The sequence below is a fragment of the Pyrgilauda ruficollis genome, unplaced genomic scaffold (genome assembly GCF_017590135.1).
Source record: "Pyrgilauda ruficollis isolate IOZ18807 unplaced genomic scaffold, ASM1759013v1 scaffold149, whole genome shotgun sequence".
Taxonomy (NCBI): Eukaryota; Metazoa; Chordata; class Aves; order Passeriformes; family Passeridae; genus Pyrgilauda; species Pyrgilauda ruficollis.
Window position 1 is genome coordinate 525,078 of NW_024513543.1, and position 24,172 is coordinate 549,249.

At 52.6% G+C, this 24,172-nt stretch overlaps 2 protein-coding genes across 3 annotated transcripts; both read left to right on the forward strand.

Annotated features, from left to right (window-relative positions):
* The first annotated feature begins 4,396 nt into the window (after positions 1–4,396).
* Positions 4,397–7,643, forward strand: RPL11 (ribosomal protein L11). The gene is made up of 6 exons (XM_041460895.1): positions 4,397–4,464; positions 4,826–4,976; positions 5,630–5,736; positions 6,106–6,237; positions 6,613–6,723; positions 7,565–7,643. The coding sequence occupies exons 1-6, from the start codon at positions 4,459–4,461 to the stop codon at positions 7,592–7,594; spliced, it is 537 nt and encodes a 178-aa protein (XP_041316829.1). The 5' UTR covers positions 4,397–4,458; the 3' UTR covers positions 7,595–7,643.
* Positions 7,644–9,324: 1,681 nt separating this feature from the next.
* Positions 9,325–23,691, forward strand: ELOA (elongin A). 2 transcript variants are annotated; one of them, XM_041460863.1, is made up of 11 exons: positions 9,325–9,597; positions 14,327–14,383; positions 15,003–15,121; positions 15,919–17,131; positions 17,931–18,045; positions 18,391–18,546; positions 18,912–19,009; positions 19,242–19,422; positions 19,818–19,929; positions 20,203–20,354; positions 20,865–23,691. In XM_041460863.1, the coding sequence occupies exons 1-11, from the start codon at positions 9,340–9,342 to the stop codon at positions 20,924–20,926; spliced, it is 2,523 nt and encodes an 840-aa protein (XP_041316797.1). In that variant the 5' UTR covers positions 9,325–9,339; the 3' UTR covers positions 20,927–23,691. The 2 variants fall into 2 exon arrangements, with proteins under 2 accessions (XP_041316797.1, XP_041316798.1); XM_041460864.1 differs by having other exon boundaries at positions 18,394–18,546.
* The last annotated feature ends 481 nt before the right edge of the window (positions 23,692–24,172 follow it).

Here is a 24,172-nt window from a genome sequence, read left to right on the forward strand (position 1 = left end):
ACTGGAGCGGGACAAATCATGTGTGGGCGTGGTCTAAGGGGGCGTGGTCGCGGGACTCCTTAGGCCGCGGGTTCGAATCCCGCCGGTCCCGATCGCGCCCAGAAATCCCAAATTTGCGGCAGCGCGGGCGCGTCCCGCTGCCCCGGGACAGCAGCGGGGAATCCCACGTGGCACTGCATCCTCTCCGCCCTGCCGTGCGTCGGGAGTGGGCTGGGGCACACCCTGGCTGACCTCCTCCCGCAGAGGCGCAGCAGCCGCCGGGAAGTTCTCAGCAGCGAGGAAGGACGAGCCTTCATCGTCCGGCCGGCCTTTCCAGCACGCCCCGTGGGCTGTTGTAAAGCACTTCCCGTTTCCTGCCAGGGGATGCTGCTCGCAGCCCCTCGCTGGTGGCCTGGCTGCGGTCCTGGTTGTCCTGGTTGTCCTTGTTGTCCTTGTTGTCCTTGTCGCGCTGGCCTCGGCGTGCCAGGGGCAGGCACCAGCACCAACCGCGTGGGCATCGCGCATCTCTGCCCTCTCCGGCTCCGCGTCCTCCCCTTTGCCTTTCCACCAGGCCTCCGCAGTTCCTGCTCTCCCCTTTCTTCTGTAGCTGCTGGCAGTGGAAGCTAAGGGTGAAATAAAGGCTTAAATCCTCCCTGTTCTTACAGTGATGATCCTAAAGGGTGAAATAAAGGCTTAAGATCCCCCACATTCCTGTAGGGATATTCCCAAGGGGTGAAATAAAGGCTTAAGTTCCCCCACATTCCTGTAGGGATATTCCCAAGGGGTGAAATAAAGGCTTAAGTTCCCCCACATTCTTGCAAGGACGATCCTAAGCAGTTAAATAAATGCCTAAAATACTCCCCCTTCTTGCAGGGATGATGCTAAGGGAAGAAATAAAGGCTTAAGTTCCCCCACATTCTTGCAAGGACGATCCTAAGCAGTTAAATAAATGCCTAAAATACTCCCCCTTCTTGCAGGGATGATGCTAAGGGAAGAAATAAAGGCTTAAGATCCCCCACATTCCTGCAGGGATGTTCCCAAGGGGTGAAATAAATGCCTAAAAGCCTAAAATCCACCCCATTCTTCCACCTAGGATCCTAAGGGGTGAAATAAAGGTTTAAATCCCACCCCCATTCTTCCAGGGAAGATCCCAAGGGGTGAAATAAATGCTTCAATCCCCCCATTCCTGCATGGATGATGCTAAGGAGTGAAATAAATGCTTAAAATCCCCCCCATTCTTACAGGGACGATGCTAAGGAGTGAAATAAAGGTTTAAAATCCCCCCCCATTCTTACAGGGATGATCCTAAGGGGTGAAATAAAGGTTTAAAGTCCCCCCCATTCTTACAGAGATGATCCTGAGGGGTGAAATAAAGGTTTTTAATTCCCCCCCACTCTTACAGGGATGATCCTAAGGGGTGAAATAAAGGTTTTTAATCCCCCCCATTCCCTCAGGGCCGATGCTGAGTTGCTCAGCAGCCAGGCAGCATTCCTGCAGCGAGGGAAGGGACACGAAGCACCCACTCCTTCCCTCCCTGTGCCATTCCTCCCTGCCTGGCTCAGGAGATCTTTGCTCCCTCTCTGCTGCTGGGAATCACAAACTCCTCTGGCAGGATCAGTGCTCCCCTGCAGCTGGAATTCTCATCAGCCAGGTGAAAATTTGTGGCCAGAAACCTCCCTGGATAAACCCAAACCTGCTGTCAGCAATGGATTCCTCTCTGTGCACCGAATCAAAAACACACCCAGCCCACTCCTTCTCCCAGAGAAAATGTGTTGGAGCAGCTGGCAGAGCAGAGCTCCGGGCTCTTCTGGGGACAGGGATGACTCAGAGCACGAAGAGCTCCACGTGGGACCCGTCTGGAGGAGTCTGGAGATGGGAGAGGGTCCAGGGAGTGGGTGGGTGGGAAGCTCCATGCCAGGCAGGAAAAGCTTCCTGAATTCAGCAGGGAAATGCCAAGGGAGGAAATGTCTCTGCAACGAGATGGGGTCTGGAAATTCTTCCCCGTGAGGGTGCAAAGCCCTGGCACAGGTGCCCAGAGCAGCCGTGGGTGCTCCTGGATCCCTGGCAGTGCCCAAGGCCGGGCTGGGCAGGGCTGGGACAGTGGGGTGGGGTGGAATTGAAGGTCCCTTCCAGCCCAAAGCACTCCATAATTCCCTGATTCTCCGTGTCTGGAGTTGAGCAGAGCTCTTTGCTGCTTTGGAGTCAGGAGCAGAGGGTGGGATGAGCTGACACCATCACAGAGGGGGGGTCACACAGGGACAGAGGGGAGGGTGACACCCCTGAGCTCTGCTCTGTCCCCCAGGACCCCCAGAGGGGCTGGAACAATCCCTTCTCCCTCTCTGCAGCCTGATCTTGGCACAGCCAGACCATCCAGGCCTGGCAAAGGAGGATTTATATTTCATATATTCAAAATATTTTTATATTTTATGAAAAATCCTTTGCTAGGATCTTTCTGCTGAGGAGTCTCAGGAAAGAAATGTAAACAATAACTGTCTGCAACAGGTGCAGCAGTGATTTGGGCATGTTAATTGTTTCTAATTAATGCCCAATCACAATCAGCTGGCTCAGACTCTCTGAGAGTCACAAGGCTTTGCTATTCCATTCCATTCTTGTTTTTCTAGCCTTCTGATGAATCCTTTTCTCTCTATTCTTTTTGATATAGTTTTAGTATATCATTTTAATATCACATATATCATAATACAATAAATCAGCCCTCTGAAACGTGGAGTCAAGATTCTCCTCACACAAAGCATTGCCCAGAGGAGGGGGCACAGCACCCTCAGCCCCTCACCCAGCTCCAGGTGCCAGCCTGCTGCCCTGGAGGATCCATGGATTGCTGGAAACCATTCCTGCGGCAGGGACAGAGCCCAGAGCATCCATGGATTGCTGGAAGCCATTCCTGCAGCAGGGACAGGGCTCAGAGGATCCATGGATTGCTGGAAACCATTCCTGCGGCAGGGACAGAGCCCAGAGCATCCATGGATTGCTGGAAGCCATTCCTGCAGCAGGGACAGGGCTCAGAGGATCCATGGATTGCTGGAAACCATTCCTGCGGCAGGGACAGAGCCCAGAGCATCCATGGATTGCTGGAAGCCATTCCTGCAGCAGGGACAGGGCTCAGAGGATCCATGGATTGCTGGAAACCATTCCTGCGGCAGGGACAGAGCCCAGAGCATCCATGGATTGCTGGAAGCCATTCCTGCAGCAGGGACAGGGCTCAGAGGATCCATGGATTGCTGGAAACCATTCCTGCGGCAGGGACAGAGCCCAGAGCATCCATGGATTGCTGGAAGCCATTCCTGCAGCAGGGACAGGGCTCAGAGGATCCATGGATTGCTGGAAACCATTCCTGCGGCAGGGACAGAGCCCAGAGCATCCATGGATTGCTGGAAGCCATTCCTGCAGCAGGGACAGGGCTCAGAGGATCCATGGATTGCTGGAAACCATTCCTGCGGCAGGGACAGAGCCCAGAGCATCCATGGATTGCTGGAAGCCAGCCCAGCCTGCAGCTCTTTCCAGCAAAGCCTCTCTTGGATGAAGGAAATCCACAATGGAGCAGCAATGTTGCTTTTTAACCACAGGTTTTTCACACTCTCTGCACGGAGACTCCTGACAGTGTTTTTCGCTCCTTAATGAGATAAGCTGATTATTCATTTATCCTTCATCCCAATTAGAAGCAAGTGGGGCAAAAAATAATTGATGGCTGGCAGCCCTGAGCACGGCTCTGGGGAGGCAGGGAAAGGGATAAACAGGGAAAGCCTCGAGCTGGTGCCATCCTCACCGAGTGTGAGCCTCACTGAAGGCATTTTCTGCTCAGGATGTGGCCACTGCAGAGAAGTTTGGGCTCCAAAGCGGTGTGAGTTTGGGCTGCCCCCTTCCCAGAGAAGCTGAGTGCAGCAGGGAACAGGCTGCCATCCTCCCAAAGTGGTTCAAAAAGAGGATCCAGATCCAAGACAGAGCTCTTGAAACCCACCAACATTTTCCTGAAAGAGTTCTGGGGATCTGACTTCCCCTCATCTTTGCTGCAAGGAAAAATGAATTTTGGCTTGGATTTTTGCTACGTCATGTCTATCCTAAGTCAAGAACTCTTATTTCTTCTAATTTATTTTTTTTTTGTTTCATGCTCTGCCAGTGAGGGAGTTCCCAAAAGAAGCCGTGGGACAGCTGATCCCAAAGGAATGTCCCACAGAGGGAAAGTCATTCCCAGCACAGAAATTGGGGTTTCAGAAGGGTTCTGGCATGGTGAACAACTGCACTGCGCATCGCGTGTTTGGGTTGTTTTCCCCTCTCTCGGTTAATTGTAATTACTGTTAATATTTACAGTAATTACTGTATTTGGCTGTGTTTTCCATAATGAGCATTAATGAACGCAGGTTGCCATGGCAACCCGGCCCTCCGCCCGCCAGGGGGCGCCGCCGCCCCGCACGTTCCCACAATTCCCCGCGGCCGCGCCCCGCCCGCCTCTTCCCCGCCTCCATCATGGCGGTGAGTGCCGGGGCCGCGGGCCGGGACCGGGCCCAGCCGTCTCCATCCGCCGCCATCCGCGCTCGGCGGGGCTCTCCCAGGCGCGGCCCGTGCGGGCGGGAGCGGGGAAGGCCGGCGGGAGAGGCGCGGGGGTGGGATGGGCGCGGAGGAGCCGGGGGAGCGGCTGCCGTGACAGGCCGCGGCCCGCCCGGTGCCGGCGGTGCTGCAGAAGGGGCCGCGGCGCCCGGCGGGGAGCGGGACGCGGTGTCCGCCTGCGGAATCCTTTCTCCGGTCCCCCGGCGAAGCGTCCTGGGGCTGCCGGGGCGAGCGGCGGGCCGTGGCCCGGGCAGCCCCGGTTAGTCCCGGTGTGCTCTCTCCGCAGCAAGACCAAGGTGAGAAGGAGAACCCGATGCGGGAGCTGCGGATCCGCAAACTCTGCCTCAACATCTGCGTCGGGGAGAGCGGGGATCGGCTGACCCGCGCCGCCAAAGTGCTGGAGCAGCTCACGGGGCAGACCCCCGTGTTCTCCAAAGGTGAGCGGTGCGGAGGAGCCCTGCCTGTTTCCTCGGGTGTTTTCCGTCCTTTCCTGTTTTTCCCCTGGCTGTTTTCTCGGGTGTTTTCCGTCCTTTCCTGTTTTTTCTCTGCCTGTTTCCTCTGGTGTTTTCCGTCCTTTCCTGTTTTTTCTCTGCCTGTTTCCTCTGGTGTTTTCCGTCCTTTCCTGTTTTTTCCCTGGCTGTTTCCTCATATGTTTTCCGTCCTTTCCCGTTTTTTTCCCCTGGCTGTTTCCTAGGGTGTTTTCCGTCCTTTCCTATTTTTCCCCTGGCTGTTTCCTAGGGTGTTTTCTGTCCTTTCCTGGTTTTTCCCTGGCTGTTTCCTCGGGTGTTTTCCGTCCTTTCCCGTGGGTGCAGTGGCAGCGCGGTTCCCAGGAAAAGGTTCCTTGGCAGAGCTCGGGTCGGGGGAGCTGCTGGAGAATTGGAGGGGCTTCAATATTCAGGGACTCGTGCGCGTTTGTGTCGTTTTAATTCTGTCTCTAAACTCAGGCTGCTGCTTTGCCAGCACCCCTTAATTCGGAATGTGAGGCTGCTTCGGTTCTTTGTAATTCCCGTGAATTTACTGGGTGTTGAGAAGCTCCCCCGGCTGGGAATTCTCTGGCTGTTCCCCTCAGTGTAACTGTTGCTGCCCACAGCCCGATACACGGTGAGGTCCTTCGGGATCAGGAGGAACGAGAAAATCGCTGTTCACTGCACGGTTCGCGGGGCCAAGGCAGAGGAGATTCTGGAGAAGGGGTTGAAGGTGAGGATTTTGAGCTGGACCTTTGCTTGGTGAAAGAACAGAACTTTTTCTTTTTAACTGAAGGGGTGTGTGCTCCAAAATGTTGTATCTGATCGAGGTACAGGTCAGAAATGTTCACACTCTTTGCCTGTTTCAGCCTTATTTAAGAGCTGATTTATTTTGGGGTTTCAGCCTTATTTAAGAGCTGATTTCAGCCTTATTTAAGAGCTGATTTATTTTGGGGTTTTGTCTTTGCTGCTGGGATTTGGAAGTAAAATTTTTGGGATAAAGCCTCAGTAGCTTGTGAGGGGATTGGGGGTCTGGTAGTGTGCAAGTTTTAATTCTGCTTCCAGTCAGGAACAAAATAATGACCAAGAACCAACGTTTCAGGTGCGAGAATACGAGTTGAGGAAAAACAACTTCTCAGACACGGGGAACTTTGGCTTTGGAATCCAGGAACACATTGATCTGGGCATTAAATACGATCCCAGTATTGGGATCTATGGCCTGGATTTCTACGTGGTGAGTATTCCCTGTTTGCTGGGCTTGTGGGAAAGCTCCAGAAGGATCATGGAACGAGCACTGGCTCCCATGGACTTGCTGCCAAAGTGCTGCAAAACTTGGGGTTTGTTGACGTTTTTTTAATCTGAGATTCCCAGAGCTGCCATAAAATCCCTGATTTATGACAAATCTCACAAAGCTTCTTCCGAAACAACTCCTGTTGCTCTGACAGCAACTCCTGGGATAACACAGAACCAGCAGGGCTGGGTTTGGGGAAGGAGGGAGCAACAAGACCTCACTGATGAGGAAACTCCAGGCTTCCCTGCTGGAAAACTGTTCATTTGAGGAAAACAGAAAGCGGCAGGATGAAGCAGTGCTGCTGGCTTTGTCCTGCAGGTGCTGGGCAGGCCGGGTTTCAGCATTGCTGACAAGAAACGCAGGACTGGCAACATCGGGGCCAAGCACAGGATTGGGAAGGAGGAAGCCATGCGCTGGTTCCAGCAGAAGGTACAGTCCACCTTCAGTTTGTATCCCAGGAGTTCTCTAGCAAGGAGCAGCAGAATGCCTCGTGGAAAGGCTGGAGCAGATCTTAATTAGTGCTTAAATTGTGGATTTTTGCTGTCCCAGAGCAGTAGAAGCTGCTGCTTCTAAATAAAAACATTTGTGCTTTTTTTGGGTGTGCTGAGCTGAACGAGCAGCTCTTGGCAGGAGAGCTGGGAGGAATTACCAGCTCTTGTCCTCAGTTTTTGGAGGAGCTGCACGTTTGTGAGTGAGGAGGCAGGGTTAGGATTTGTTGGTCTGACACAGCTCCAGGCTCAGCTGCCACACTTGGAGGATGGAGAGATCCACAAATAAAACAAAATCTTGGGCTTATCTGCCCATAAAACGAATAATGGGATAATGAATGGGAGCTGCTGAAAGCTGGGTTGGAAATCTCAGAGGTGGGGACTCCTGGTAGTTTCTTGGGGTTTTTTTTTGATAAAAAGTGTGGAGTCTGCCTGGACCTACACAGGGAGGCCTCCTGCCTGATCTTGCTGAATTCCTGTTTCCCCCATCCTGCCTGGTTGTGCTGAATGTGGCACAGTTGCCCTCAGGGCCCAGATTTTGGGCTGGTCAGGGGAGGGTGTGGCTGCTTGTTTTCAGGGATCTTTGTTCTTATCTGAGCACAGCCCCTTGGACATTCCAGCACAGCACAGAGCCAGCTGGCTGCAGGAAAACTGCTCTGCCATGTCCATGTTGGCTTGGAATAACTGGTGATTCAGGTTTTCTGCACAGCAGCACTGCACTTTTACCTGATGGTGATTTCTCACTTGGTTCTTGGTTTTTTTTTTTTCTTTTCCCCTCACAGTATGATGGCATCATCCTTCCTGGTAAATGAGCAGTTCCTGTTACTTCCAGAGGAGTAAATAAATTTTTCTAACCCCTAACTTGTGTTGTGAATTTTGCGGGGAAGCTAATGGGAGCGAGGGTCCTTCTCCTTCACTATTATGGTTTGGCTTTATTTTTTTTGCCCTTTTTGTATTTCCAATCCATGCTGCAATCCAGTGCTGCAGGCTGGGGAGAAAACCTCTTCTGTATTTCTTGTGTCTGCATTCCCTGATTAAGCTTCGAGATGGAGGCAGCTCAGGGGACAATTTCCTAGCTCCCAAAATTTCCAGTGACCCCAAACATCAGCGTGCCTTCTTATCCAGCTGTCCCACACCCCTGAGCTCGTGTCCTTCCTGCAGCTGGGTTCAGTCAGAGCCTGAGTCACAGCCATCCCCGAGCCAGCCTGGAAAACTACCTGGCCACTGCAGCACCAGGCACTCTTTTGCTGCTAAGAATTCCTCCAGTCCCATTTTAGAAAGAATCAAAGGCTTTTCCCCTATTTTCCATTATTCAGCAGCTCCCGGCCCCACACAAGGTCTCTGCTGGTCCTGCCAGGTGTGTCCTGGCTCTCTGTGACTCACCCACAGGCTGGGGCTGCTCTTACCGTGCTCTCAGACAGGTTTGTCCAGGGGGAAGCTCTGCCCAGCGCCAGGATTGGCAGGTTGAGGCACAGAGACCCTCAGCTTTCCCCATACAGCGTCCTCCTCCCAGCCAGCTGACTGCTCTTAGCACTTCTACACTTCCAGCAGCCTTTTGGCGTGCTGTGAGGACAGCTGCCCTCACAGAGTCCCAGGGGCATGGAAAGGGCTGGGCTCAGGCTCAGACTGCGACCTGGAATGGGCTGGGCTTAGATCCAGACTGGGACCTGGAATGGGCTGGGCTCAGGTCCAGACTGAGACCTGGAATGGGCTGGGCTTAGATCCAGACTGAGACCTGGAATGGGCTGGGTTTAGATCCAGACTGGGACCTGGAATGGGCTGGGTTTAGATCCAGACTGGGACCTGGAATGGGCTGGACCCAGGTCCAGACTGAGACCTGGAATGGGCTGGACCCAGGTCCAGACTCAGCTGAGACAATGCACTGCAAGAACATCCTCAACAATCCCAAAAAAAAGCCGCTATTTGGAGGCAACAGGAATAGGTGTGAAGTGACATTGTGTCAGGAAATTGTGTCCAGTTCTGGGCTCCTCAGGTCAGAAAAGACGAGGAGCTGCTGGAGTGGGTCTGAAAGAGGGAACAAAGATGATTAAAGGACTGGAGCATCTCTGATGAACAGAGACTGTGGGAGCTGGGCTGGAGATGAGAAGAATGAGAGGGGACCCCACAAAGCCATAAAATATGCCCAAGGGCTGTCAGAGGGGACCCCACGAAGCCATAAAATATCTGCAAGGGCTGTCAGAGGATGGGTGCCAGGCTCTGTTCTATGGTGCCCAGTGACAGGATGAGGAGCAATGGCCATAAAATAAAACACAACGAGTCCCACCTCAACATGAGGAAGAACTTCTTTCCACGAGGGTGGCAGAGCCCTGGAACAGCTGCCCAGGGAGGGCTGGAGCCTCCCTCTGTGGGGACATCCCAAACCCACCCGGACGTGTCCCTGTGCCACCTGCTCCAGGTGCCCCTGCCTGGGCAGGAGGTTGAACTGGACGATCTCCAGAGGTCCCTTCCAGCCGGGATTGTGTGAGCCGGTCCTGAGGCGGAGCTGACAGAGCCGCGGTGCCGCTCTCCCCTCAGCGCGGCGCTGCCAGCACTCAAGATGGCGCCGCTGCCAGCCCCCAACATGGCGCCCGCCATCCTCTGCCCGCACCCGTCATGGCCGAGGCCGCGCTGCGCCGCTTCCGCTTCCTGCCCGCAGCCAAGATGGCGGCGGCGGCGGGGCAGCGCCGTGGGCCCGGCGGCCGCTGAAGCCGCTTCCGCCGCCGCCGGCTCTCCAGCAGTAAAAATGGCGGAGTCGGTGCTGGAAGTTGTGGGCCGGCTCCAGGCGCGGCTGGCGGGCAGCGCCGAGCCCAAGAAGGTATGGGGGTCTGCCTCAACCCGCCGGGGTGCCAGCGGTGGGCACGGGGGTCGGGAGCGCGCGGGGCAGGGCCTCCCTCCGCCGGGGCTTGCCCTGCGTGCAGCTCCGTGCCCGGCCGGGGCCGCGCTGCGTGGGCTGAGACGTGCGGGCTGCCCGGGGCTCGTGCGCGGCTCGCAGGCCCTGGGGGGTCCCGGTGCGGCGGGCGGGTGTCCTTTGTGGGGTTCCCCCGTGGCAGGCTTGGGGTGGTGGCAGGGGTCCCGCGGCAGGTCTGGGATGGTGGCAGGGGTCCCGGGGCAGATTTGGGATGGTGGCAGGGGTCCCGCGGCAGGCTTTGCGGTGGTGGCAGGGGTCCCTTTTTGGGTTTCCCTTAGCAGTGGCGGGCAGGGGTCCCTTTTGGGGTCTCCTTTTTGGGGTCTCCCTTTTGGGGTCCCCCCGTGGCAGTGGCGGGCGGGGGTCCCTTTTGGGATGCCCCGTGGCCCGGCTGGGCAGACGGGCAGCGGAGAACTCTCCGGAAGAGCCTTGTCCCGGTGACGTGTTGGTGGCGGAGCCGGGTGAGCCCACGCACGGAGGCACCGCCGGGGGCACCGGCTCCCGGAGCGGGGCTGCCTCTGTCCCCTCCGTTCCCTCTGGCCTTGGGGGGACTCGCTTGGTAATTCTGGCCCCTCTCCACGAGGGGAATGTGCCCGCTGCCGAAATGTGTGTTGTGTGTGCCCGCAGCAGCTGTGGTGGGGCGGGCGCGGTGCTGCCCCGACCTGCCTCGGGCTCGCTGTGCTCGGTGACATTCGGCTGGTGACAGTGACTGTCCTGCTGGTTTTTCTAGTGAGATTTGGAATTCCGGTGGCACTCGGGCATGCTGTTACTCCGTTCTCCTGTTTGGAAGGGGGAGCATCTGCTGGGAGTATTCACACGTGTTGGGTTCATGTTTTGTGTAATTCAGGTGAAAGAGGAGGCAGGCAGGGCTGTGCAGCTGCTCCGTGCTGGGCTGACTGTGTTCCACCGAAACAAACACCTGCAGAACTCGCTTCCCGAGATCTCCCACCAGTCAGGAGGAGGAGGAGAGGATGCTGGAGTGCTGACCCTTTGAAATGGGAGCCCCTGCAGGAGCTCCAGCCTGGCTGGGGGTGATGCAATGGGATCTGGTTACTCTTCTCACCCTCAGCCAGGTTTATTTAACTGGTGGAGCCCCAAATGGAGCTGAGGGACTGCCAAGGAGTCAGATCCAGGGGGTCTGAGCTTCCTGGTGCTGAGATCGTGGGCAAGATTTGCAATATTGTTTCAGCACTCTGTGCACAGAATCAGCACTGCTGTTCCCTGCCCCTTGTGTGAGCTCGGGGCAAGATCTGCTGGTGTGTTTCTGGAGCACTGCAAGCCCTGGGCAGTGTTTGCACAGCCCGATTCTTTCTCCAGTGACCTCGTGGTGTGAAGTCGTTTCTTGCTCTGTTGATCCTGGGCGGTTTTGCAAGGGCAGGCAGAGGAGGTAAAGCAGGGTAATTACTTGAAAAGCTCTTTTCTTCCCCAGCAGAAAGGCCCTGTGACCTATATTCTTTATTTCTGATACTTTTCCAGCCATATCCTCGGAAGCATTAGTGGTTTAAAGCCTGAATTTAGTTGCTATTGCATTGTCTTGATGGATTTTGTGACAACCTTCCTGCTGAAGAAATTTTACCCCATCCTCAGGACAAATCCACAGCATCCCTGGGTGCTGCCCACCCTTACACCATTTCCAGTCTTCACTTTTCTTGCCCGATCCTTTCAAAATACTTTATCAGGAAAGTGAAAGAATATTTGTCCAGTATCACATACAACTCAGTGTCTTGCTGAAAGGTGTAAAGTGTTATTCCTGGTTTTGGGTGAAAATTGGGCTGCTGGCATGGAACAGTGCGAGTGAAATCTTGGACAGTGCTGTCATGGTTTGGAAAATGTCCTTTTTTTCCAGCAGAGGAGGTACAAGCCCTGCTCCAGGGCTATGGGAAGAAAGAGGAGAAGGAAAACATGAGCAAGAGCATCTTCACGGAGGCCAGGCTGTGCTGGAGCAATTTGATATTCGTGTGTGTTTTTAGTGTCGTAACGGTCTGGCTGCCTTCTTTCAGGGAAAGAAAACAATCCACCCATGTTCAACAGGACTTGATTGGAGCTGGAACTCACTTTTATGGGTTGTGTCTTGATTTACTGATGCCCTGCCCTGTGCTGGGGTGTTTTAGAAGAGCTTTGTCGTGTGTGTCTCACAAGACTCAAGCCTGGTGTTCTCTGTCTCCCACCTGGTCGCCTTATTCCTCGCAGGATTTGTATGATCTTGGTTTTATTTCCAAGATGAGCTGCCAGATTTAGAATCCCAGGATTGTTACAGGTTGGAAAAGACCTCCAGGATCGAGTCCAACCTTTGATTGAACCCTTCCCTATCAACTGAGTTCCACATGGAGATGTTTCTTGAACATGTCCAGGGATGAAGACTCCACCACCTCCCCCCAATGCCTGACCACCTTTCTGTGAAGAAATTCCTCCTGTTGTCCAAAAGTCTTCCTGGTGTCCTTGTAAGCTTCAGTGGGGTGAACTCCATCAGCTTGTTTCCAAAGGAAATAAAGTTCAGTACGAGTTTTTAAGCCTCACTGCATCAAAGCTGTCTCACTTGGTGCATCTCATGCACAAGGACCTGTGTTCCACGGAGGAACCGACTGCAGTGGCTGTGGAATAACTCAGCTCCTCGTGAGACGTGTTCTGGATCAAGTGTGTGGCTCCCCTGGTCTGCAACCACACAGAGAACAGCATTCCCATTGAGAGCAGCACTTCTCTTCCTGGAATTCAGCCCTGAAGGCAGCAAATAACTAAAAAGCAAACAGAACTGTGGGAGATGCTACAGTGGGGTGTAGCTAGAAAATATTTGGGAGGATTTAGGGACAACAGAATGAGTTATCCTTTGGTCCTTACTCTCACAATGGGATTTTGTAAGCTCTGAAGGAACCTTTCTATGAATTTAATTACCTCACAGAGATGCTGTTGCTTTCATATTGTCCTGGTTTACTCTTTTTCTATGCAGCACAAAAATCCATCCTTCTTTCCCTTCCTGTCCCCTTTGTGCACACAAGTCCAAACTCCTTTATTACCAATCCCAGAAGGATTTTGGCCTTCCCAGGGGGATCCTGGCCCCTGAACTGTGGCAGGCAGTCTGAGGAGAGGCAGAGTTGGGCTCTGTCCCTGCTGCCTTTGGTTTGAGGGCTTCAGTTGCCAGTGCACTTGTTGAGCAGCTGTGCTGGCAAGGCAAGAGCAGCCACTCTTGGTATCAGTGTTCCACTCTTCTAAACCAAGAAAACCGAAACCTTCTGTCACAGTTATTAGGTCCTAAATATAAAGGAGTGGTTTCTAGTGAACAGAAGTTGTGGTTTTGCTTATGTCAGAGGAACTCTTCTCTGGGTGTCGAGGAGTGTTTCCTCTCTGAAAGCAAGAGCGCTCCTCAAACAGGTCAAAGGAACTCCTTTCCTCCAAAGGAAGGAGACTGAAAACCTCTCTGGTCCTTGCACGGTGGCCGTGGGGGTGCCTGGGTGTCAGCTCAGGCTGACAGTGCTGATTTGAGCTTTAAAGAGAAGATCTTCTGGATCAGGGGCAGCCCTTTGTATGGCATATAGCATAGGAGTGCTGAGCACAGCCCGGGCTGTATAGGGGCTATGATAATGGGAATGCTGATGAGGCTGGACTCTGGCTATAGCTGAGCTCTGGGAAATGATGTGAGGGGCAACACTGCTGTCAGATGTGTTCTACCATGTACTGTAGCTACAGAGCCAGCAGACATCGTGGTGAGGCCATGTCCCAAACCACCTGGCTGGCAGAGGGACAGGAACATCCCCTTCACTCAGAATCCCCCAATCATTAGGGTTGGAAAAGATCTAGAGGATCATCAGGTCCAACCTGTGACTGATCCCCACCTTGCCAGCCAGCACAGAGCCACGTGTCTGGTCAGTCCTTCAACACCTCCAGGGATGGTGACTCCACCACCTCCCTGGGCAGTCCATTCCCATGCCTGGCCACCCCTTCCTGAAGAAGTTTCTCCTGGTGTCCATCCTGTACCTCCTCTGGTTCAGCCTGAGGCTGTTTCTTGCCAAACTCCACCAGCTCCTCTTTGGAGAGGGCTCCCTGTCCCATGGAGCAGCTGAAGATACTGGCAGAACCTTTCTTGGGGTGTGTGGAGTTAAAAACACTTCTCTGGTGTTTGGTGAAGGGAAGAGAAAATAATGGAGCAAGAGGGAAGGAATTTGGAAGGGATCAGGTGCTGTTTTAGCACCTGATTGAAGAGAGCCTGTCGGCAGTGGAGACACAGGTTCCCCTCTTAGGTCTTTAAGAGCATCTAGAAATCTTCCTTCCCCTTTTATATTGCCAAGGGGTGTGATTCCACCACCACCTTCTGAGAGTCACAGGCTTTCAAGTCCTTTCTTCCTCTTGCTGTGTGTTTCTGTTCCCAGTGCTTTAAGCCAGATTGAAGCTGCAGTCCCGTGTGAAGCAAACAATATTTGAGTGTGTTACGAGACTTTCTGCTGGGTTCTTGTGGGCAGAGACAAGAATTTTTTGCAGTTGGCCCTCGTGTTCAGCTTCTCAGGAGCTTTTTTGGAGCGAGACAGCAGCTGCCAGCCACTTGGATCTTCCTGACAAGCTCTCAGGCAGTGCAGCATTTTCTTCCTCCCCAGTCCCCGTCTGTGGTTCTGTGTGACAACCCTGAACCCTTCTCCTCTTGTCTCCACAGCTGCTGAAGAGTCTGAAGAGGCTGTCAGAGTTACCCATCACAGTTGACATTCTGGTGGTAAGAGCTGTGAAATCTCAGGGGCTTTTCCTCGTGTCTGTTGAGTCAGGGAGGTGTTGCTGTTTTCCATGCAGGGGCTGCTTTCCCTGGAGCAGGCTGTGTCCCCTCAGCCACCTGCTCCAGCCCAGTGACACGGGCATGATTGTGATAAGGCTCTGCAAGTGCCAGGCACGGGGAAGGAGCGTGCCAGGGCAGGTGGGAAGCCATGGAGGACGGTTTGTCACGCTCAGTTCTCCCAAAAGCTTAACACCTGACTGGGATAAGAGAGTTGGAGCAGATCCCAGCAATAACAAATCAGCAGGAAATGAGGAAGTGTTAATCCTTACAGTTTTTAACAGCTTCTGTCTTCAAACTCGCCAGCTCTCATGGTAAATACTGACTTGGGTTATTAATACAATTAACTAATGTTTGTCTAAGGTAGAACTAACCTTTGATTTACATGTAGTGAGTGATATAAAGCAGCTAAAGCCATAATAAAAGTGATATCTTTGCTGTTAGATCAAGGAACTTTCTCCCTCACAGCAGCAGGGAGTGTGTTGATTTCACTGACTCTTTAGGGACTTCAGCAGGGGTGAGAATTCCTGTTTTGCTAAGATGGATTCATGGCTCTCTCCTGAAGGAGACAGGAGTTGGGAAGACTGTGAACAGCCTGAGGAAACACGAGCTGGTGGGAGACTTTGCCAAGGACCTGGTGGCCAGGTGGAAGAAGCTGGTGCCAGTGGCCCAAGAGGCAGAGCGGTGAGTGAGCCCCATGGATGAGCTTTGGGAATGTTTTCTCAGTGGATAGTTCAAACCTCTCTGGCCAAAGTTCTGGAAAAACTTGTAAAACCAATATGTGAGCTCTGCCTGGGGGTTTTGCCTTGTTTTGGCAGAAACTTCCTGCATTTGCTGGCTCTGGAGTGTTGGGATGATGACAGCTGCAGTTTCAGGTGGAAGTTTGGGCCAATTTTCAGGAATTTGCACTTTGATGAAGAGATTAACAGGAGATGCCAAAAAAAGTGCCCTTAATAAAGCAAAAGATGGAATCTGCTTGCTTCTCATTTTATCATTCTGAAGGCAGAAAGTTCTAGGCCCAAGTAAATTGAAAGAATGCTTTCATGAGCCAGAATCCTATGGAAACTGGAAGTTATTGCTAGCAGGCATGTGGCAGTAACAAAGCTGTGTTGAACCCAGCAGAGATCAAATAGATTTGAATGATAAAGCCCAATTATTAATGGAATTTAAAGGAGTGGTATTCCCACGTGTTGAACTGGGGGACATTTCCCACAGCATCACACAGCCAGGAGTGTGCAGGCACAGACAAGGTTCTGTCTCTGGTTGTAATAAAAGTGCTTCATCAATTATTGGATTAGAAAATGCAGTTTTTAAATCCCTGATTGTTGCTGTTCCTTAGAGATTTAGTGGGATTTTTTGCCACAAAGCTACCAAATACAGCCTTTGGTCTTCCATGAGAGATATTCCAGTCCAGGAAATGGCTCTTTTCATTCATGTTGGACAGTATTAATCTAACTCTTTTTGGTTTCTCCTCCCTTCAGAAATAACCTGGACTCTGAAGACCGTGACTACGAGAGGAGCAGCTCGAGCAAAAGGCATCAGGAATCCTCCCTGAGAGAGGATGAGGAGGCTGACCAGGAATACTCAGAACCCTTCCAGCCTTCTTGCAGCCAGTCCTATAGCCCAGATCATAGGGAAAAGAAGTCCAAAAGGTATCCTAGGCCTGAGAGAGCCTATGAGACTTACAGCTATAGCAGCCACCAGGGGAAGGGTTGGGGCAGATCCTCCCCGGTGCTCTCTTCAGACCAGGAGTACTCGGACTGTGGGCAGGCTGTGTCACCTGAGCCCAGTGAGAGCCCTCAGGATGTGGACACAGACCCTTACGCCTCCGAGGAGCAGGAAGAACCAGCACCATTCCCTCGGAAAGCCAGTAAAGGGCACAGCTTCCAGGAGAAGCCCGGGGCGGGCCGGGAGCGCGGCTCCGGCGATTTCTGCGACAAAGGGAACGCGAGCCGGAGCAAAGAGCACAAATCCTCGCACAAGAAGCAGCGACTCGACGGCAGAGGGGATGACAGGAGCTCTGCCTTCAGCCCAGAGAGGCTGCACAAGGCTTCCTTTAAAGAGCAGCTCCGAGAATCCCCCGTGGCAGCGGCCGGCAAGGAGAAGCAGAGGACGTCAGAGGGCAGCAAAAAGGAGAAGAACCGCGAAAGCGGCGCCTCCAGGAAGGAGAAGTCGCACTCGTTGCAGCACTCGGAGGAATCTTTGGACAACCATGTCAAGAAGCAAAAGCATCGGGACTCTGAGAAGAGCAAATTGGAAAAGTCCAAGCAGAGCCTGGAGAGCTCTAACTCGGAGAAACGGAAAGCTGAGAGTGACTCAGGAAATAGGAGCAAGGAAAAGGGGGGGTCTGGGAGCTTAAAGTCTTCGGAGGGGAAGCGCAAAATCTCGGATGTGGACAAAAAATCAGTGGGTTTTTCCTCAAATTCTGGGGAGGGGGAAGCAGAGGATGAGTTTGAACAACCTACAATGTCGTTTGAGTCATATCTCAGCTATGACCAGCCCCAGAAAAAGAAAAAGAAAGTGGTCAAACCCTCGGCTGGGTCAGCTGGGGACAAAGACCGAGGGCACAGCAAACAGAACGGATCCAAAGCCAGTACCAACAGCTCGAGCTCCAGTCAGAAAAGTCCAAGCCACAAGAGAACAAGTGAGAAAAAGGCAGAGAAGAAAACCCCAGAGCCTCCTAAACCAAAGAGGGTAAGGTTTGGTAAGAAAACAGAGTATCTGTGGGTGTGAGCTTAGAATCCAGCCCAGTTTGCAGTGCATCTCCTGCTAAAGAGGTTCCCATGACTCCCTCTCAAGTATTTATGCTTCTCTAAAATGGACCTTTTTTAGTGTCCAGAAATGGGAGTACTGATGGTACAAGGCAGGTCATTCCAGAAGACAAACCTTCTTTTGTGAAAGCCTGGAAAATGAGCAATATTTCTGTGCAGATCCTTTGTCACATGGGTGCCAGGGCTTGGTGTATAAATAGGGACTAATATGTAAAATCTTTACTGTTTCATCTTTTTACTCAACTTTGAAACACTTGGCTCTTCACAAAGTGGTTTTTATAAGGTTTAACAGCATTTTAAAGCTTGCTTTGCCATTCATTCTAATAAGTGCTTCATAAAACTCCATATCAAAGTTTTCAGTTTCCCTCAGTTTCTGAGGTTCCCTTCTCCTCCAACAGCGCAAATTTTTTTGCAGGAAGAGGAGAAGAGGCAGAACTGGTAAATGAGTGTTTGAGATCAAGGAAATGCTTCTGCTTGTCCTGAATAGGTTAAAAACATGGCTGGCTCTTTCTGGAAGGTGCTGAATGATTCAGATCCCAAATTTTGGCTTCTTCCTATGGGCAGCCACCCCCTGAGGTTGTTCCCTGGTGCAAACTGAGCAGCACTGAGTGGTGAATTCAAAATAAGCAAAAATCCCCACAGTTCAGTGCTGTTTGTACCCTGGTGGAATGTCACATTCTGCTGTATTCCTGTCTTATTCCATGTCCATCCTCTCCTTCCAGATAATTTTAGATGTGGTCCCGACGTTACCAGACATCCCCCTGCCCCCCATCCAGGCCAATTATCGTCCTCTTCCCTCCATCGAGTCCATCACCTGCTCCCAGACAAAAAGGAAAGGTATGTTGGGCAGGAAAAAGGGTTTGGAATGAGCCAGATTGTGGGAGAGAGCAGGGCTGGGTTCAAGTCTTTCTGGTGGGGTCTGCCAAGGGCAGAGGTTTCAGATGAAAAAGCAGCTGCTTCCCACGTGCTCCATCACAAATGAGAAGAATCTTTCACTGATGCTTCTTTGGGGCTCAGGCTTTGGGTTTGCCCTTCCTGAACTTGCTCTGCAGGTCTCCTGGAGAAGACTTTGCCCTTTAGGTCACTTCTGGGTGACTCCAATTTGTGACTCCTGTGCCATCTATCAGGACAGGCTCTTTCTTTTCTCTGTCCCCTCCTCACTCCAAGTGTTTCCCTCCACAGCAGTGTCCTCGCCCGTGGAGGAGAGCGAAGCTGGTTTCACAGGCCGGCGGTTAAATTCCAAAATGCAGGTGTACTCTGGCTCCAAAACTGCCTACCTCCCCAAGATGATGTCCCTGTACCAGCAGTGTATCAGGGTTCTCAGTAACAACATCGACTGTAAGTACCTGTCCTTGTCTCAGAGTCACTGTGCACTGAAATTTTGGCAACTTGGTACAGACCCCAGCAGTTCCCCCTTGTTCCCAATATGGGATAAATCCCACTGGAAGTCCAGGTGCTGCAGGGATCAGCACCTAGAATGCTTTCAAGCAGTGCTTAAGCACTGGAAATTATGGTAAATGGAGCTTGCACAGATATTTCTCAACTTGGAGATATTGGTGCCTGAGGTTCCTTTCTCCTCCCCTCATGCTGAATGGTATTGTGCAACATTGCATTTTTTTCACTGTGTTTCAAGGTGTCAAGCCCTTTCCTTGGCAAGGAAGGAGCAGGATAATTAATACCCTGTGCTTCTTGCCTCTCTCTAGCAATCTATGAAGTGGGTGGAGTCCCTTTCTCCGTGCTGGAGCCGGTGTTGGAGAGGTGCACCCCAGAGCAGCTGTATCGAATTGAGGAATGTAACCATGTGAGTGCCTTGGCCTGGGAGAAGGGATGTGATGTGCAGGGCTGTCCTCACCTGCGACAGCAGAATGGCAAACAAAGCCTTTCCATTGCAAGAGCTGCCTTTTGCTACTCCTGACTTCCTGGCACTGCAGCACGCGGGCCCTGCTGGAATTCCACCGGCACCGAGCTGCTGCCGAGGGAAAGGGGACTGCAGGAGCCAGGAGGGATCCCAGCTCTGTGTGGGTTTGCTTCAGGTGCTGGTGGAGGACACGGATCAGCTGTGGCACAACCACTGCCTGCGAGACTTCAAGAACGAGAAGCCCGAGGAGTTCGAGTCGTGGCGGGAGATGTACCTGCGGCTGCACGACGCGCGCGAGCAGCGCCTGCTCATGCTGGCACGCAACATCGGCTCTGCCCACGCCAACAAGCCCAAAGGTGGGGCTGGGGCAGCCCTTTTGGGCTTAACACAAGTCTGGTTTAGGAGCTGCTTGGCTCTGTGTGCTCCTTTGTTCTGTGGTTTAGCGGTGTCTTGCTTTCATGCGCGATGGTGTTGATGCAGCTCAATATTTTACAGTAATGATGAGCAGGTTCCTGTTCCATGTGGCTTGTTCCCCCCAGGGTGGGGGGAAACATTTCTGATTTTTGGGTGAACATAATGAAAACCTCTCTCACTGCGAGAGGTTCAGACCTTAGGAAGGAAACTGTCACTATTTCTTTGGAATGGATGGACTGGGGAGAGGTGGATGAAGTATCAGTAGTAAGACAAGCAGTGAGGAGCCTCCTTTAGAGCCAGCTGGATGTAAGTGATGTTTCCCTCTGGCCTCTTGCAGGGAGAGTGGCCAAGATGGCATTTGTGAACTCTGCAGCGAAGCCCCCTCGGGACGTTCGGAGGAGACAGGAGAAGTTTGGAACTGGAGGCCCTCTTCTGCCAGAGAAGACCAAGTGAGTGTTTCTCTGTAGCACTTGCTGCTCAGGGCCTCCTGCCAGCTGCCCCCTGAAGCTCAGGGAAGGATACTGTGTGTCTGGCAGCTCCTTTTGCAGGGACACTTGTAACTGTAATCACCTGTTTCCTGCTGGGAAGCTCCGAGATCCAGGTCACTGCTGGTCCCACCTTGTATCAGCGCTGCTGCTGTTACAAACGTGCCTTGTGTCTGTAGAATTGCCTCAAGCCACGGTGAATCTGTTATGGCAATGCCTGTCCTGTGTGTGTTGCAGAATAAAACCAGTCCTGTACACATCCAGCAAAAGCCACGCTCGGGCGAGTGACGAGCAGTCCTACGATGGGCCCAGCACCAGCAGCGCCCACTCGGTCCCATCTTCAGGTAGCACCTTCTCCTCCTACGACCCCAGGAAACCCCCTGTGAAGAGTAAGTACAACCTGCAGCACATCCCTGTGGCCTCTTAGAGCTTCTCCTTCTGCTGGGGGAGAATTCCAGGCTGTGCAGGAGGGTTGATGTTGGTGTCTGTCCTCTCTCTCTGTTCAAACTTGTTGTGTGAGGAGCAGCAAAGGGAAACATGGGATTCACCCACTCAGAGCTGACTGCATCAGCCTGTCCTGATGGTACCAGTGAGGCAGAACCTCTGTCTGTCCTCCTGCTGCCCTGTGTCTGTCCAGCTGTTTGGAATGGGAGTGCAGCTCTCTCAGGAAGGAAGCAGGGAGGGTTTAACCAGGGATCTGTGCTGGTGCAGTGCAGAGAGCAGTGCCTTCTCCTCAGTCTGTGACCTAAAAACTCTGATGGGCTCTGCTCAAACACTGGTGTCTGCCAGGGCTGCAGCTTTCAATTGCTCTCAGCTCTTCTTCTATCACTTTTCCTTTCATGTGGGGGCTTTTTTGTTTCATTCAGTGGTGGTTTGTTTGTTTTTTTTCTCTTTTACAGAAATTGCACCAATGATGGCAAAGACTATCAAAGCTTTCAAAAACAGGTTCTCTCGGAGATAAGTTTGCAGTGCTGAGCTGGGCCTTTCTCTCTTGGGGAGGAGTGGCACTGGAGGGGGAGAAGGCACCCAAACAGCCCTTCCTTATCCTTGAACTCTTCGGAGGCTGCAGCTGCTGGGAGAAGCTTCAATCTGCACAAGATGACGGCACAGTATTTTATCTTTTATTCTGGTCCCTTTCTCAGTGTCAAGCCCCCCTCTTTTACCCCCTGTCCTCAACATTCTGTTTCTGGCTTTGTCATCCATCGAAAGAAGGGTGTACAGAATCTCCTGACACAGGAAAATGTGAAATCTTGGCACCTGCTGAGAGTGGAAGATCCAGAGACTTATTTACTATTTAACCTCTTAATAAATTATAAAATGGTTTTAATTAATATTTTGCCCCTCTACCCTGTTGTTTTATTTATGTTGCTCCCAGTAGTCCCTCCCCTCCCAACCCAGTCCTGGGGTCAGCCTTGGTGACTCGAGCTGGAATCCATCTGAGTGGACACTGGGTGTCTCAGGAGCCTTTCCTGGTACCTGCTGGGCCCAAAGTCTCACCTGGAGACTCTGGGACAGGTAGAACCAGTGGCCCAGCCACTTGCCAGTCCTTTGGCAAGTGCATCCAGCCCTGAGGCTTTGCTCCCTGCTCGTGTGTGTCAATAAAATCTGAGCTCTTGACCCTCTCTGTGCTGTTGCTGTAGATCCTGTACAGGTGCTTTTGTGGTCCTGCAGGGATGCCAAGAGCCTTTGGGGACGTTTCCTCTGCTGCTGTTGTCTTCTGCTGGCTACTGGGAATGAAACTGCCAGGGATTTGGGAGAACTTTTACTGTGCATCAAGTCAGATTTTAACTTTTTATCTGGAGAGAGATAGGGGACTTTGCAATGGAAAACAGTTTTTAAATACCAGTGAAGGCATTGTTTGCCTCTTTTAATGGGAAGAAGGAAGGAACTCTTCTGTCTTGTTTTCTGTGTGGAATTGCAATGGATTTATTTCCAGTTGGGAAGCTGGTGCCTAAATCCTGTCTTTTCCCTGTACGTTTTGCTCTGTCCCTTCTTTGGAAAAATCCAAGGATTTTGGTCCTTGAACCTGAAACCACTTGAATGAGGTTGGAGGGAAGTGAGCAACGGAATGTGGCTGTTGTAACACGTGTGTGTCCTTCAGAGCAGGAGTTCCAAAGGCTCCCTTGTACCTGGCGTGTGAGGAGCTGGAGCTCAGGAAGGACAAGGGGCTTGCTGGGAATGTCAGGGAGTGCCCTGAAGCTCCTGGAAAGGTCAGAGCCCTGCTGAGGATGTGGGGATGGCAGCTGGGCTCACCAGGGCTGGACACAGCCAGGAGCTGTGCTGTGCTGCTGGGGAAGTTTCTGCTTGTGGGGTGAGTCTGGGGAAGGTTTCTGCTTGTGTTTTGTCTGCCCCAAAGGGAACCCCAGGGGTGCTGCAAGCAGAGGATGGGGCTGGGGAGACCCCAGGCCCCTCTGGGAGGGCTCTGGGGTCCGACTGGGTCAGGGAGGGGAGGGATTCTCCTGTTCCAAGCCATATTTGCTGCCCTAGGACTTTGCTGTCTGGGTGGAAAAGATGCTGGTAGTGGATGCTGTTGTTGTTGGCAGCTCCTGAGAAGCTCTGCTGCTGGCTTTCCGTGGCTGCCAAATCCCAAACCAGTGGAGCTGTCTGTGTGCACTGACCGGGGGAAACCTTGCTGTGAAGGGTCCTCCCTGGAGGGCTCTAGAAAAATCCCTCTTTTGCTTCTGCTTTCTGTTGGGTTGTTTGTTTTTTTTCCTTTTTTTTTTTTTTCCCCACCTCCTTTAAAGGCATGTCTTTCTTTAAAACCATTCTGAACACCTGTCTCCTGTTTATTTGGTCTGTTCTTTGTTTAGTTTGGAATTCTTGGAAAAATGTTCTCAGACTCTCACGTGCTGTATGTTTGTTACAGTCCCAGATGCTTTAATGTTCCCGTGCAGCATTTCAGTGTGTGTTGTGCTGTAAAATAATGGCTCCTTACTCTCCCGTGTTTTTGCTGTATTTAATTTTGCTGTATTTTTAATTAGATAACAATATATTCTCTTCTGCTGACCCTTGTGCTACTGTTTATTTCTCCTCTGTACTCGGGGCAGGGGCAGAGGGGAGGGAAGCAGAGCCTGGCGTTGTTCAGACACGATGGAGCTTTGAGCAAAGGATCTGGGCGATGCCCAGGAGCAATTCTGGGCACTGCTAAACTGCCAATGAATTGATCTCACAGCTCCACAGGCAGCTGTGGGCATGTCCCAAGCATTGCTGTTCTGGGGAGATGCTCTTTCCCTCCCAGAGCTTTTTGCTCCAGGTTTTGCCAGCTGTGTCCGTGTTTTCCTTGTGGCACTGCAGGGAGGTGACTCTGCTCTCACAGGGGCCATGCCAGCCCCTCACCCTTCCCTTCCTTGTGCTCGGGCACTAAATCCAGCCCGGGGAGAGGTGGGCACGGCCCTCAGCTGGGAGCAGAGTGGGATATTTCCCTGGGGGACACAGCAGGCAGAGTGTGGGGTCAGAGTGCTCTGTGACACTGTGCAGTTGTTCTGTGCTCCACCACTGAAGGGTGGAGCAGAGCTGCCTCTTCCCCCTCCCACCATCCCTGCAGGAGGAGGAGGAGGAGGAGGATGGGGAGTGACTTGGACTCGTATTTGTATTTTGGTCCCAAACTGTGTATATATACAATTTTCTATGTTCCTTTTTTTTGTGGTAACTAAGATGAATATTTTAATTAGATAAGTTATATGAAAAAGAAGGAGAATCATGTCTCAATAAAAGCCAAACACTGGACTGTGGCTGCTCGTTCTTTCCTGACACTGACAACGAATGTTAAACACACCGTGGGGAAACTCCGTGGCTCCTCGGAGGGTGATGCTCCGGTATCCTGCCCCGGTATCCTGCCCCGGCGCTGGATTCGGGGTGCTGCTCCCATTCCTGCGCTGCTTGGGACGATCCCCGCGGAAAATACCCGCGGAGCCTTTGCGGGAAAGCGGCAGCTTCGCCATTCCCCGGGTGGGGTCGGGGCGGGCCGGGACCACCGGGACCCCTTCCCGGGACCGCCGGGACCACCGGGACCCCTCCCCGGGAACAGCGGGCCGTTCACGGGCTCAGCACGTGCAGAGCCACGCCACGCCCACATAGGCGTGGTTACAACACATCGGACCAATCACCGGTTTGCGTGGGCGTGGCTATAAACACATGGGCGAGTCTGATTAATATATGCTGTGACATCAGCGAGATGGGCGTGCCCCACGAGCATTATGGGCGTGGT

What these genes read in the sequence shown, in the direction of transcription:
- RPL11 (XM_041460895.1), top strand. An exon ending in TTCTGGAGAAGGGGTTGAAG is followed by an intron (nt 5,737 to 6,105) that starts GTGAGGATTTTG and finishes CCAACGTTTCAG; the next exon opens with GTGCGAGAATACGAGTTGAG. An exon ending in ATGGCCTGGATTTCTACGTG is followed by an intron (nt 6,238 to 6,612) that starts GTGAGTATTCCC and finishes TTTGTCCTGCAG; the next exon opens with GTGCTGGGCAGGCCGGGTTT.
- ELOA (XM_041460863.1), top strand. Translation starts at nt 9,340, where the DNA reads ATGGCGCCGCTGCCAGCCCCCAACATGGCGCCCGCCATCCTCTGCCCG. An exon ending in CCACGCCAACAAGCCCAAAG is followed by an intron (nt 19,423 to 19,817) that starts GTGGGGCTGGGG and finishes GGCCTCTTGCAG; the next exon opens with GGAGAGTGGCCAAGATGGCA. An exon ending in CAGGAAACCCCCTGTGAAGA is followed by an intron (nt 20,355 to 20,864) that starts GTAAGTACAACC and finishes TCTCTTTTACAG; the next exon opens with AAATTGCACCAATGATGGCA.